General features: G+C 48.9%; 1 protein-coding gene and 1 long non-coding RNA gene across 7 annotated transcripts in view; both read right to left on the bottom strand.

Annotated features, from left to right (window-relative positions):
• DOCK1 (dedicator of cytokinesis 1) overlaps positions 1-12,515 on the bottom strand; it is a 557,083-nt gene that overhangs the window by 46,561 nt on the left and 498,007 nt on the right. Inside the window, 2 exon segments of the mRNA XM_050803710.1 lie at positions 2,103-2,207; positions 3,773-3,862. Coding sequence (XP_050659667.1) covers positions 2,103-2,207; positions 3,773-3,862 — 195 coding nt within the window.
• Positions 3,874-11,241, bottom strand: LOC126962590 (uncharacterized). Of its 6 annotated transcripts, none has more exons than XR_007728732.1 (4): positions 11,112-11,241; positions 10,707-11,066; positions 10,617-10,661; positions 3,874-10,436 (listed from the first exon to the last, which is right to left on the bottom strand). It is a non-coding gene; the product is annotated as an uncharacterized LOC126962590 (long non-coding RNA). The 6 variants fall into 6 exon arrangements; XR_007728727.1 differs by having other exon boundaries at positions 10,617-10,841; positions 10,932-11,066; XR_007728730.1 differs by having other exon boundaries at positions 10,617-10,841; positions 10,977-11,066.

Genomic DNA, 12,515 nt, shown 5'->3' with positions numbered 1-12,515 from the left:
CCAGGTGATCTGTGAAGCGTGATAAATACATTGCTGCAGCCCCGCAGAATGATCCAGGTGTGGAGGGAAAGTCAGTTCAATATTAACCAAGCCTGTTAACCCCCATTTGGACTTTTCATTTTGTCCTTTTGGTGGTGGAGATGACCCAGGACCATCCCTGGAGCCTGCTGTGCATGAGCTCCTGGCACAACCTGGCGTCTACTGGGCTCGGGGGCCATGACATGTCCTCCGCACCCGGCACTGCCTTCACATAATATTCCACGCAGGCTGCTCCCTTGCTCTGGACTCCGGGATAACCATACTGCATGGATCCAGAGTTGGTGCCTACATATCCAGAGGTAGATCTCCATCCACAGGGGCCACACGCACCATTTAACACCAAGCACTGCACAAGGCTGCCATGGCTTGGTCCATTTCTCTCCCTTTCTTAAAGATGTATGTTCTGGAGCACACACACTCGAATTAAAGCCTTTAGCAACAGTAAGTGGCTTTAACTCCAAGCTCATTCCACCTTTCAGCTTTGTTTTTTATTGAGAATGAAGCTAGTTTCAAACTTGTCTCTAATTCACAGCTTGTAACTAAGCCTCCTTTATTCATTCTCTGGAAGGGAAGACTTTGTTCAGAATCTGTGCTTCTGATCAACCACTTTCTTTGCTGCACGATGAAGGCAAGAGGAGAAGCTGACCAGCAATGACCAGGAGTGACCAGGACAGGGCCAGACGCCTCCATCACCAGGCAGGATACTGAGGAGTGGGCAGCCAGCCTCACCTCGTGGAGCAGGCCAGAACTGTGGGGCTCTCCTGTCAACAGGGACATGTCCTTCCTAAGGGGAGGTTTGTATCCTCTGGGTACCGTGATGAAGAGGTGTCTCACACTATTAGTGACTCCCATGGAATCGGAAACACAGGACCCCAAATGAGCAACGTCTGGAACCAGTGGAATCACCCAACTGGTTTCAACTGCCCCAGACAGCCGTGCTCAAGACACAGAGCTTCTGCTTCCTAAAGCCAGAGAAATCACACGTGGTCTCCTAGGATAAGAGAAAACCACGTGTCCAAAAAAAAAAAAAAAAAAAAAAAAAAAAAAAAAAACAGTCGTAAGAAATATCAGGAAATCATGACCCACTGGTCAATGCCATCCAAGAATGTGTTTTTGAGAAAATGTATAAACAATTATATGGTAGGCCAGGCAGCATTCTTAATATTTATATAACTTCTCCTTTGGCCTCATGTGAATATTGGGAAACGGGCATCTGGCAGGTGATCACGGTTACTGCTTCAATCACATGTCCGAAAGCACGCGCCTGTCTCAGGGATGGAGCCTGATTTGGAGTTTCCAGCACCGTGGCCATACTGATCCACTTCCAATTTCCCATATAATTAAAATCATACATCTTCACAGCAGCACATTGGGTGGGGACAACCCAAATGTTCATCAATGGATCAATGAATGAATAAAATGTGGCCTCTCCATGCAATGAAATACCATTCAGCCTTAAAAAGGGTGAAGTTCTGACACAGGCTACAACCTGGATGAACCTGGAAGGCATTCGGCCGAGTGAAACACGTCAAACACAGAAGGGCGAGTACTGTACAATTCCACTGATACAAGGTCCCTAGAACAGTCAGATTCACAGAGACACAAAGTAGAATGGTGGCTGCCAGGGGCTACGGGGAGGGAGAATGAGGAGGCAGTGTCTGACGGATGGAGAATTTCAGTTTTGCAAGATGAAAAAGTTCTGAAGGCAGATGGTGGTGCTGGCTGCACAACAATGCGAATGTATGAATGCCACCGAACTACACACCTGAAAATGGTTAAGATGGCAAATAGTATGTTACACATACCACACCTCAACTAAAATAATACACGTACATCTCTGAAGGAGGGTCGTTTTAAGGAAACATCAGATGGAAAGGTTATATGCAACCAAAGAAAATCCCGTCAGCCTCTCTCTGTCCCCTGGGCTAACCACCAGGCTATGGCAGTGTGGAGAGCTGCACCTTGCCATGCGGATGCAAACTCCCCACCCTTCCTCAGAATGGGAAGGGGATTCTCTGCTGGGGGAACAATCATGGCTCAGATTAGGCAGAATCAAACTTTACCCGCAGGAATGTGGGGAACCCTTGTCCGTAGTAGCCAACAGCAAAATAGTCAGGCTTGGGCCTGATCACTTTGACGATGTTTTCATAAAACTGAGCCTGTTTTTTCTGGAAGGAAAAAAGAGAACGCATTTCAGGTTTGAGTATTCAAGCATGTGTACCTCTGGATTCTTCTTGTGGGCTCTTTAAAAGCTCTGGCGACTTCTATAGGGTGGGAGAGGGAGATGGTGGGAGATGGTACTGAGGCTGCACCTGAATTTCATCTCACTTCATTGTTTTGATATTATTTTTCACTCCTTCTCCATCATTTCGCAAAGGAATCTGAACAAACAAGACCAAATTCAGCAAACAGTTGTGACTTATGGGTGTTTTCAATAATCGAAGAGGTGCCAAAGAAATGCGTTTTCTTCTGATTAAATGACTGGCCCTTAGTACTTTTTAAAAGGTATGGGTCAGATAGTGGGATACATTCAAGGAGAATTTAAAAGAACAGAATCGTTCTGTTCTAAATTCATGACACACATTCCCACATCATTAAGGTGATCTGCTGAATAGAAAAATGACAAGGTGGAGGAGGCAGTGATTAGAAACTAACAGCGTTCCCATGGCAGAAGAAAGGTCTGGTCATTATCTGTCCATTCCTCTCTCATAGAAGGGGTCAGGTTTTTTGTTTTTTGAGACGGATTCTCACTCTGTTGCCCAGGCTGGAGTGCAGTGGCGCGATCTCGGCTCACTGCAACTTCCACCTCCTGGGTTCACGCCATTCTCCTGCCTCAGCCTCCCGAGTAGCTGGGACTACAGGCGCCCGCCACCACGCCCGGCTAACATTTTTGTATTTTTAGTAGAGACGGGGTTTCACTGTGTTAGCTAAAATGGTCTCGATCTCCTGACCTCGTGATCTGCCTGCCTCGGCCTCCCAAAGTATTGGGATTACAGGTGCGAGCCTCCGTGCCTGGCCAACGGTGGTGCTATTAAAGGTGATTTTTACAATAATAATATATTACATTTATAACTATAAAATCAAAATTACAAATATATATATATATAATTATTATTTTTTGAGACAGATTCTCGCTCTGTCATCCAGACTGAAGTGCAGTGGCACGATCTCAGCTCACTGCAAGCTCCGCCTCCCGGGTTCATGCCATTCTCCTGCCTCAGCCTCCCGAGTAGCTGGGACTACAGGCGCCCACCACCACGCTGGGCTAATTTTTTGTATTTTTTAGTAGAGACGGGGTTTCACTGTGTTAACCAGGATGGTCTCGATCTTCTGACCTCTTGATCCGCCCGCCTCAGCCTCCCAAAGTGCTGGGATTACAGGTGTGAGCCAGTGTGCACGGCCTGGGGGCAGTTTTAAACTAGTACAAATGCTCAGACTCCTGGGCTGTCAAGACCACTACACACAAGGTCAGCAGTTGTTTATGTACAATTTGTTCATAGAAGCCTTAAGAGTTTGGTTATAAGAGCTGACTTGGGAGTAAAAAGTAAATATTTATGGGCCAAATATCAACCAGCAAATAAACTAAAACCATCTTCCTAGGCAAAACGGAGGGACATGGCCTGGGTCCCAGAGTGTCTGGGGTGAACCCCAACCTTGACATGGAAAGAGAAATTCCTGAAAAACCAGCTGAGATTGCCTGTGTTGATTTAAATGAAAAGAAATAAAGACTCACCAGCAATTCGCTGAGTTGCTCATAATCAAACATTTCGTTCTCATACTGCTCGGCTAGCTCCTTGCCCAAGGCAATGGCCTCCTCCCACATCTTGAGTTGAAACAAAGAAAAGAAAGAGACACCGAGGCCTGAATTGTGCGAAGAGTAAAACAGGAATGCAATCATTCAAAATAAAACAGTGTAGAAGTACATTTGAAGAAATGAAACACTATGGGAGTAACACTGAAAAAATACAAATATTTTCTTGAAGCTCCTGTCTTTTGGCTCGTGACCCACAGCATCAGCTGGCCAAAGAGGTCAATCACTGGCATGTCAATCACGCAGGCCTCTGGCCATGGTAACAGCAGTCTGTTGGCCAGTCCTCACCGCTTCTGTCCTTGGTCTCCTGCTGCCAGCTGGGGCCAGAAGCCCATCTGTCCCAACAGCCTTGGAGCCAGAGAAAAGGAACTGTAGGGTGAAGAGAGGCTGTGGGATGCATTTATGTAGAAACTGGGGGCCTGACTTGGCTATTTTCCCATGCCATCCACCTACAAAATGCTATGTCGAAAATCACCAATGATCACAAATATCAGGGCAGACTTCGACTCTAAACTAAAGCTTCCAGAAAGTTTGATGTATGTGTGTGACTATGCTATGGATATAAAGCCGGGTATCATTTTGAAAAGGGGGAACTTTGCAAGGTAAGTTACTTTCTAAATCAGTGATTAAAATGTTGATAAGCTTTTGACACATGTGGAATAATTTTTTGAAAGATAGTTGGCCTTAATTGTCTTTATTTTTCTTGGGAAAAACAAAGTGGATTACTGGAGAAAACCACGGAAAAATCAGAGGAATCATCTCTTTCAGGAAGCCTTCCTAGCTGCCTCCCACTCTCCTCCTTTGTGCTTCCACAAAGACCCAGGATCCTGCTGCCTCAAAACTTCTGGCAACGTACGGAAACTACCATAAGGACAGGGGCTCAGCTTTATCAACCTGTAAAACCTCTGGACCTTAACCCAGGGCCTGCCTGAGAAGGTTTAGTGAACAGAACTGTTGGATGCTGATTTACAACCAGGAAAGCTTCCTATCATCCTACATGCTGCATTCCCAGCCACGAATCACCCCTTCTCAACTGCCGTCATTCCCACAGGATGGTAGCACCAGTCCTTAGGAGGGAACCACACAGCTTCGGAACCACCCAACAGGCCAGGCTTTCCAGGCCCCAAACCTGGACTACCCTTGGCACTGAGCCCCCACCCGCCGGCTGCACAAAAAAAGACCAAGGCCTTGCAGTAAAGAAAGAGTTTAATTGACATAAGGCCAGCCATGCTGTTACAGCAGGTAGCTAGTCAGGCATGAGCGGGGCAGGAGAGGGCTCCCCTGACCTCCTACCAGCGAAGTCAGGTGACTGTCAGGTGACGGTCAGGCAGTTGTTACACCGTCTCTCTAAAATAATAATTGGTCGCAGACAGTGCCAGAGAAAGGCAGTTTCCCAAGAGCTAGAAACACCTCAAGCTGGTAATCAGCAGCTTCCTGGTAAGATTTCAGGAGCTGGGTGAGTGGGCTCAAGCATGTGAATTGAGAGGCATCATGGCGGAGTTTAACTGGTCACCTTCCAGGGGCATTCCACTGGAAAAGCGGCACATGAAAGTAGCCCAGCATATCAAACCCCAAGCCCAAGGTCAAATGGGGCACTTGACCTCCAAGATGTCTGCTTGGCCCTCTTCCAAGTGTACTTTCTTTTCATTCCCGCTCTAAAACTTTTTAATAAACTTTCACTCCGGCTCGGAAACTTGCCTCAGTCTCTTCTTCTGCTTTATGCCCCTCAGTCGAATTCCTTCTTCTGAGGTGGTGAGAACTGAGGTTGCTGCAGAGCCGTAGGGATTTGCAGCCAGTAACACTACTCAAATCAATCTCCCCAAAGGCTCCCAGGGGAGGGGCTTTTCAAAGGCAGTCTGGGGGAAGGGGTGGTGGTGGCCAGCTAATGGATGCTGCTGCAGATGGGTTGGGTTGGAGACGAAATCACAGGGGGTCAGAGCTGCCCTCTTGAGCTGAGTTGCTTCTAGGTGGGCCACAGGAGTGGGGCTGGTGGTTTGGGTGGAGCCAGGTGTCAGACAAGCAAAAAATCTGAAAAGATCTCAAAAGGCTAATTTATAGTAGTGAAGTTGCGTATTTTGTGACCAGTCTACACCTTAGCAGAATTCAGGTTTCTCTCCTCTTCCTAGCCTGACGGCCTTTCATTAGCTTTATAAAGGCGGCTGAGTTTTAGAGAAGGCCTATTATCATTTAAACTCTAAACTAGAGGTCTCCCAGAGTTGGCTTAGCCAAAGCCCAGGAATGATTATAGGAGAGGCATGACTGAGCGGGGCAGGAGAGGGCTCCCCTGACATCCTACCAGTAAAGTCAGGTGACCGTCAGGCAGTTGTTACACTGTCTCTCTAAAATAATAATTGGTCGCAGACAGTGCCAGGGAAAGGCAGTTTCCCAAGAGCTAGAAACACCTCAAGCTGGTTACAGGGGGCGGGTGAGGATTTCGATTAGATCTCTTTTATTGACATAGTTTCCTCACTGTTAATTTTTTTGCAAAGGTGGTTTCGGTTTTTCCCACCTTCCTCGGTCCAGCCACCTGTGCTCTCCTGTTTAAGGCCTCCAATCACTTTGTCAGGTGGGCATCTGCATTACACCCATTTTGCAGATAAGGAATCTAGGGATCAGACTGGTCAGTAGCTTTGCCGAGGATGCACAGCAGACAAGCGGTGGGCTTGACCCAGCGTGGCCTTTTTGAAAGTCCTTGTTCCTGATGGCCACAGAGCAGCCCTTCCAAGCGGCTTCCCCACCTCCTGCCAGGATGATTTGAAAAGAGTCCAGGCTGGCCTTGAACTCGAGGTTCCCATAGGGGAGACAGACTGCCAAGCCCTAAACATGGGTCATCCTTGGCACTGAGCCCCCACCTGCCCGCTGGCCTTTGCCTTTTCTTTCTATAGGATGACCCCATTGAAGCCTCACTCACTTCAGAGCCACCTAATAAACTTAAGAACATTGTTTTATTTAAATGCTCCCAAAATACTCCTGTCATAGCCACGACGTAAAGAAGCCATCAGCTATTTTCGATGAGAGTAAAAGTTATTCTAGAATCAGAGTGGCATTTTAATACTTTGAATAACAAAATAAAAGCAAGGCCAAAGAAAACAAAGATTTCAGAGCTGGGACCAGTGTCCAGGGAGGGCAGGAGGTGGCCCAAGACGCCCTGCCTACGGTCCCCGCTCTGCTACCTGGTCCCTTTCCAGAGCCCCCATCTGTCTCCCCCATCCTGCTAAAGGTTTACAGTTGCCTCCCGTTCCTGGAATATCTCAGTCTGCTGCTCTAAGTCTTTCGTGTGTCCTCTGCTAGAGCCCCAGCTCACATTTTCTAGGAAGGGAGAACTTCCTTACTTTTAATGTTTTTTTAAAGCTCCAGTGACCACTTCCTCTCTAAGCAGATTTCCATTTCAAAGAGAACATTACCTTTCCTTGTAGGTCTCTTACACCAGATTATTATTATTATTATTATTATTATTATTTATTTTCAGTTTTCTGCAAGTGGATACAAATTCTTTAGCTTCCTAGAATGCCAGGGCTTCTAATTCATTCCTGAGTAAAAGCCTAATCTGTCTTTATCCTAAATGACAGAGGAGATACTTTAGATACATATCAAAAGTAATTGTTTTTAAAAGAAATACAAGTCTTGAGTAAGTATCTTCTCAGACTCACCCTCAGGCTACACGGTGGTCTTTTCTATCAGATTTCCTGTAAATATGTATCTCTCATCCCTCCCCACTACCCTCAGCGTGTTTCAAAGGCCTCTGCATCAAGGAGATTTTCATCTCCTTTTAATTGGATGGGGCTTTAAAGAGAGTGTGGGTAATTCACACTTCCAACATGAATACCTTGGACAACGTTTCCGTGCCAGAGAGAAGGCAGATCCAGTAGGATCTAGATTTAGATGATCTCAGTGAAAGAGGCGCTTTAACCTCTGCGATTGAATACCCTGCTTTGGCTCCATTCTCAGAAGTGCTACAGGTTTATCAGGTTTGCCACAGTCCCAAGGAAAAAGCCCCGTATCAGCAGACAACTTTATTTTCTGATGCGAAATCTTTAATTCAATTTATGGCATTCTCGAAATTGCCGGTTGACTTGCAGCACGGAGGACGGTCTCCCCACCCCTGCTTTCCCCCAGATGATATGAGACGTGTTCTTTTGAGATGATAATCTTCTATTTTTCTGAACCTCCTGGTTTCAGGAAGTTCCATTTCTTCAAGTTCCATGGATAGAAAATGGAATAAAAACTTTCTTTTATAATAAAACTCCTTCCTTAGTTCCCAGACAGGAGCAGCTGTAGAGAATGCAGCAGGAATTGATTTCTTACCCATGAGGTGATGTTGATGATTCTGATAGGATGACAACATGGATGTCGCAGGACAAGGGAACAGCAGCAGATGAAAGGAAAGATGCCAGCCGGGACAGCCGTCCCTTTCTAATAATTCAGGCTGGCGATGACTCACCAGGATACTGGTGGGCGACTCTGGTTTCATTTGCTGACTAGCTGTAAGTAACTCACCAGTGGAGATACTTTATAGGATGCTTGCATTTCAGACATCCTTCTAAAATTCATCTGTTCTGTTTTTTTACAGCAGTTATTGGGAAAAGAGTCATACTCAATTACCCTCCGAATTACCAGAGTCCCACACACGTCTCTGACATCAAAATGGATTAAAATCACTGGTGTGGAAGAATCCAGAGCTCTGGGGGAGGTCCGTCAGCAGCAGCACAGGGGCCAGGGAGGCCCAGGGCTAGCAGGAGGCTGCGTTCAGTCCGTTCTTTGCTCAATGCGTGCTGAGTGACAGCGTCCCTTCCAGGTGTGTGGCTGGCGGCCCTGGTGAGGTGGGCCTGGATGATTCCAAGGGCCCAGCTAGTCTTGGTGTTGCCTGCAACTGTACTGCAAGGAATGGAGACCCTTTTCAAGCATGTCCACTCTCTCCAGGCCCCTCCCTTTTTCCTTGAGCCAGGCCTCATCCTTGGTCCTCCTGGAGTGCTCAGCCGGCACTGACTGATCTGGTGCAGGATTGACTTTTTGCGAAGACCTTTCTGAGGCAGACTCAGGCCTGACTCCCTGCCCCAGCAAAGATGGTCTGCAGTTGAAAGCTGACTGATCTTGCAGTAATGATGCCAAAGTCACCCCAAGTGTGCACAAGATGGACCAGACACGGCAATGTCATACTGGAGCACTGCCCCATCACACGGGAATCCCTGCCTTGTCAAATCAGAGTCACAGCTGTGTAATACAGGAGTCACTGCCTGTGTCATCCAGGAGCCACGACCCATGTCATACAGGAGTCACTACTCAGGTCATACAGGAACCACTGTCCAGGATATGCAGGACCCAATACCCGGGTCATACAGGGACCACTGCCCGGATCATACAGGAGCCACTGCCCGGATCATACAGGGACCACTGCCCGGGTCATACAGGATTCATTGCCCGGGTCATACAGGATTCACTGCCCCGGTCATACAGGAGCCATTGCCCGGGTCATACAGGGACCACTGCCCGGATCATACAGGAGCCACTGCCCGGATCATACAGGGACCACTGCCCGGGTCATACAGGAGCCACTGCCCAGATCATACAGGAGCCACTGCCCAGGTCATACAGGAGCCACTGTCCGGATCATACAGGAGCCACTGCCCAGGTCATACAGGGACCACTGCCCGGATCATACAGGAGCCACTGCCCAGGTCATACAGGAGCCACTGCCCGGATCATACAGGAGCCACTGCCCGGGTCATACAGGGACCACTGCCCGGGTCATACAGGAGTCACTGCCTGGGTCATACAGGGACCACTGCCCGGGTCATACAGGGACCACTGCCTGGGTCATACAGGAGCCACTGCCCGGGTCATACAGGAGTCACTGTCCCAGTCATACAGGACACACTGCCTGGTCGCGCAGGAGCCACTACCTGTGTCATGCAGGAGTCACTGCTCAGATCTCATATGATCCACTGCCCATGTGACTTATGCTCATCAACATGGCTTCTTTATTCCACAGCAATTCCTTATTAGTCAAAACAGAAAACTATTCACTCAGCTTGTAATGTGCTAGGTAAAAAATGATTTTTTTTTTTTAACAGAGATAGGGTATTTTTTCTTTTGTAGTTTTGCAAAGACTATTGTCTTTTGTAGTTTTGCAAAGACTACATTTGTAGTTTTGCAAAGAAAGACCTTGAAAAGCCTAAAGCAGGCAGCAAGAGATACAGCTGGTTCTTGCTCGGTGCTTTAATTGGAGAGAGAGAGACACGGAGCTGCTCACTCCTGCCTTCCACGGCAGTTACTGGCCACTGGTGAGGGAGTGGGCTCCAGAGACAACAGGAGGAGAGGAACAGCAAGTGCAGATCACCCTTTATGGAGTGTTGTAGAAAGAGGAGGAGAAATGGGCAGTGGCTGGACAGGGGAGTTGGAACAAGAAAGAACTCTCTTTAAAGATGAGAGCAATAATGGCATGGTTGCAGGTGGGAGGGTGGGAGCTGACAGAACAACACGTGGTTGCTGCAAGGGGAGAGTGCAGATGTGCTGGTGAGATGTCCTGGGATTGGGAGGAATCCAGGGCACAGGGTGGGGAGCCGCCAAGTATCACTGCAGCTGTGACCTGGCCCAGGGCTCTCTATGCACCCAGCACCACTGCAGCTGTGACCTGGCCCAGGGCTCTCTATGTACCCAGCATCACTGCAGCTGTGACCTGGCCCAGGGTTCTCTATGTACCCAGCATCACTGCAGCTGTGATCTGGCCCAGGGCTCTCTATGCACCCAGCATCACTGCAGCTGTGACCTGGCCCAGGGCTCTCTATGCACCCAGCATCACTGCAGCTGTGACCTGGCCCAGGACTCTCTGTATACACAGCATCACTGCAGCTGTGACCTGACCCAGGGCTCTCTATGCACACAGCATCACTGCAGCTGTGACCTGACCCAGGACTCTCTATGTACCCAGCATCACTGCAGCTGAGACCTGACCCAGGGCTCTCTATGTACCCAGCATCACTGCAGCTGTGACCTGACCCAGGACTCTCTATGTACCCAGCATCACTGCAGCTGAGACCTGACCCAGGACTCTCTATGTACCCAGCATCACTGCAGCTGAGACCTGACCCAGGGCTCTCTATGTACCCAGCATCACTGCAGCTGAGACCTGGCCCAGGGTTCTCTATGTACCCAGCATCACTGCAGCTGTGACCTGGCCCAGGGCTCTCTATGCACCCAGCATCACTGCAGCTGTGACCTGGCCCAGGACTCTCTATGTACCCAGCATCACTGCAGCTGAGACCTGACCCAGGGCTCTCTATGTACCCAGCATCACTGCAGCTGAGACCTGACCCAGGACTCTCTATGTACCCAGCATCACTGCAGCTGAGACCTGACCCAGGGCTCTCTATGTACCCAGCATCACTGCAGCTGTGACCCTGCTCCTTTCTCCCTTTCTTGACCCCGCCCTTTAAATGCCCTGCACAGGACTGCTCCGTGTGCGCCCTCGCTGCCTTGCTCAATGCTGAAAGGAGGAAAGGACCCCATCTGCTCTCTGCAGCAAGTGGAGCATTTCCTCCGTACATCTTCCTCCCAGCAAGAACTCTGGGCTTCCAGGCCAGTGGTGGCCCCAGTCACTCCTGGCACATGCTTTTCTGACTCTGACCCTGTTCAAGGGTCTTTGGCACCGCGGAATTAGCTAACTTGAAGTCTCATGATATCACTTCCACCTGCCACTAGCTCTGTGGGGCTCAGGCCTGGCCCAATGCCCCACCCCTCGTCTGGTCTCTGGCCCCCACCCTCCCTCCTCTAAGTCTGCTGCCACCATGTTGCCAGAATTACTCCCTGAAAAGAGGAATATGATGTCATTATTTTCTACTTTCTTGAAATTTCCACTGGGTCCTTGTAAGCCAAATCTTTAGGACACAATACAGGGCCACTGGCAAACTAGCTCCAATGTCCTTGCTATGCTCTGAATGTTTCTGTCTCTCCCAAATTCACAGGCTGAAATCCTCAGCTTCAAGGTGTTGGCATTAGGAGATGAGGCCTTTGAGGGTGATTAGGTCAGGAGGTTGGAGCCCTCACGAATGAGTGAGGATGAGTGGCCTCAAAACAGAGGCCCAGGAGAGTGCCCTCACACCTGCCAGGACATGACGACACAGAGAAGGCAACATCGTGGAGCAGGCAGAGGGCCCTCTCCAGACATCAGATCTGCGAGTGCCTTGATCTGGGAATTCCCAGGTCCAGAATGGTGAGAAATGAATTTGTGGTTTATAAACCACACCATCTGTGGCATTTTGTTACAGGAGCACGAAGGGACGAAGGCAGTCAGTCCCCCGCATTGCTATCTCCCAGGATGGCTCTCCTTCCCTGGAAAAGCGAGATGTTGTCAGTAGCTCTTCCCCTTCCGGCGCTATTCTCACACTCTGGAATTCCCGATCCTTCCAGCCATCATCTGGCAAACTTAATTTCACTCTTCAAGAAGCGCTAAACATGACCATCTCTGTGAAGTCTTCTCCAGCTCTCCAAAAGAAGGCATCACTCCTCACCTGTGAGATAGGGAGAGCCAGCGCCCACCTGTGTGATGGGCGGAAGGTGGGTTTCGTTATTTATCTGCTCATACAACAGCCCTGATGGTAGAATTGCCTCGAGGTGGGCCTGGCTCCATCTGGATATTTCATGGTGCAGGATGGCACTGGGCACACTT

The sequence above is a fragment of the Macaca thibetana genome, chromosome 9 (assembly GCF_024542745.1).
Source record: "Macaca thibetana thibetana isolate TM-01 chromosome 9, ASM2454274v1, whole genome shotgun sequence".
NCBI lineage: Eukaryota > Metazoa > Chordata > Mammalia > Primates > Cercopithecidae > Macaca > Macaca thibetana.
The sequence above is the reverse complement of the archived record's forward strand: the minus strand, read 5'-3'. Positions and strand labels throughout refer to the sequence as shown.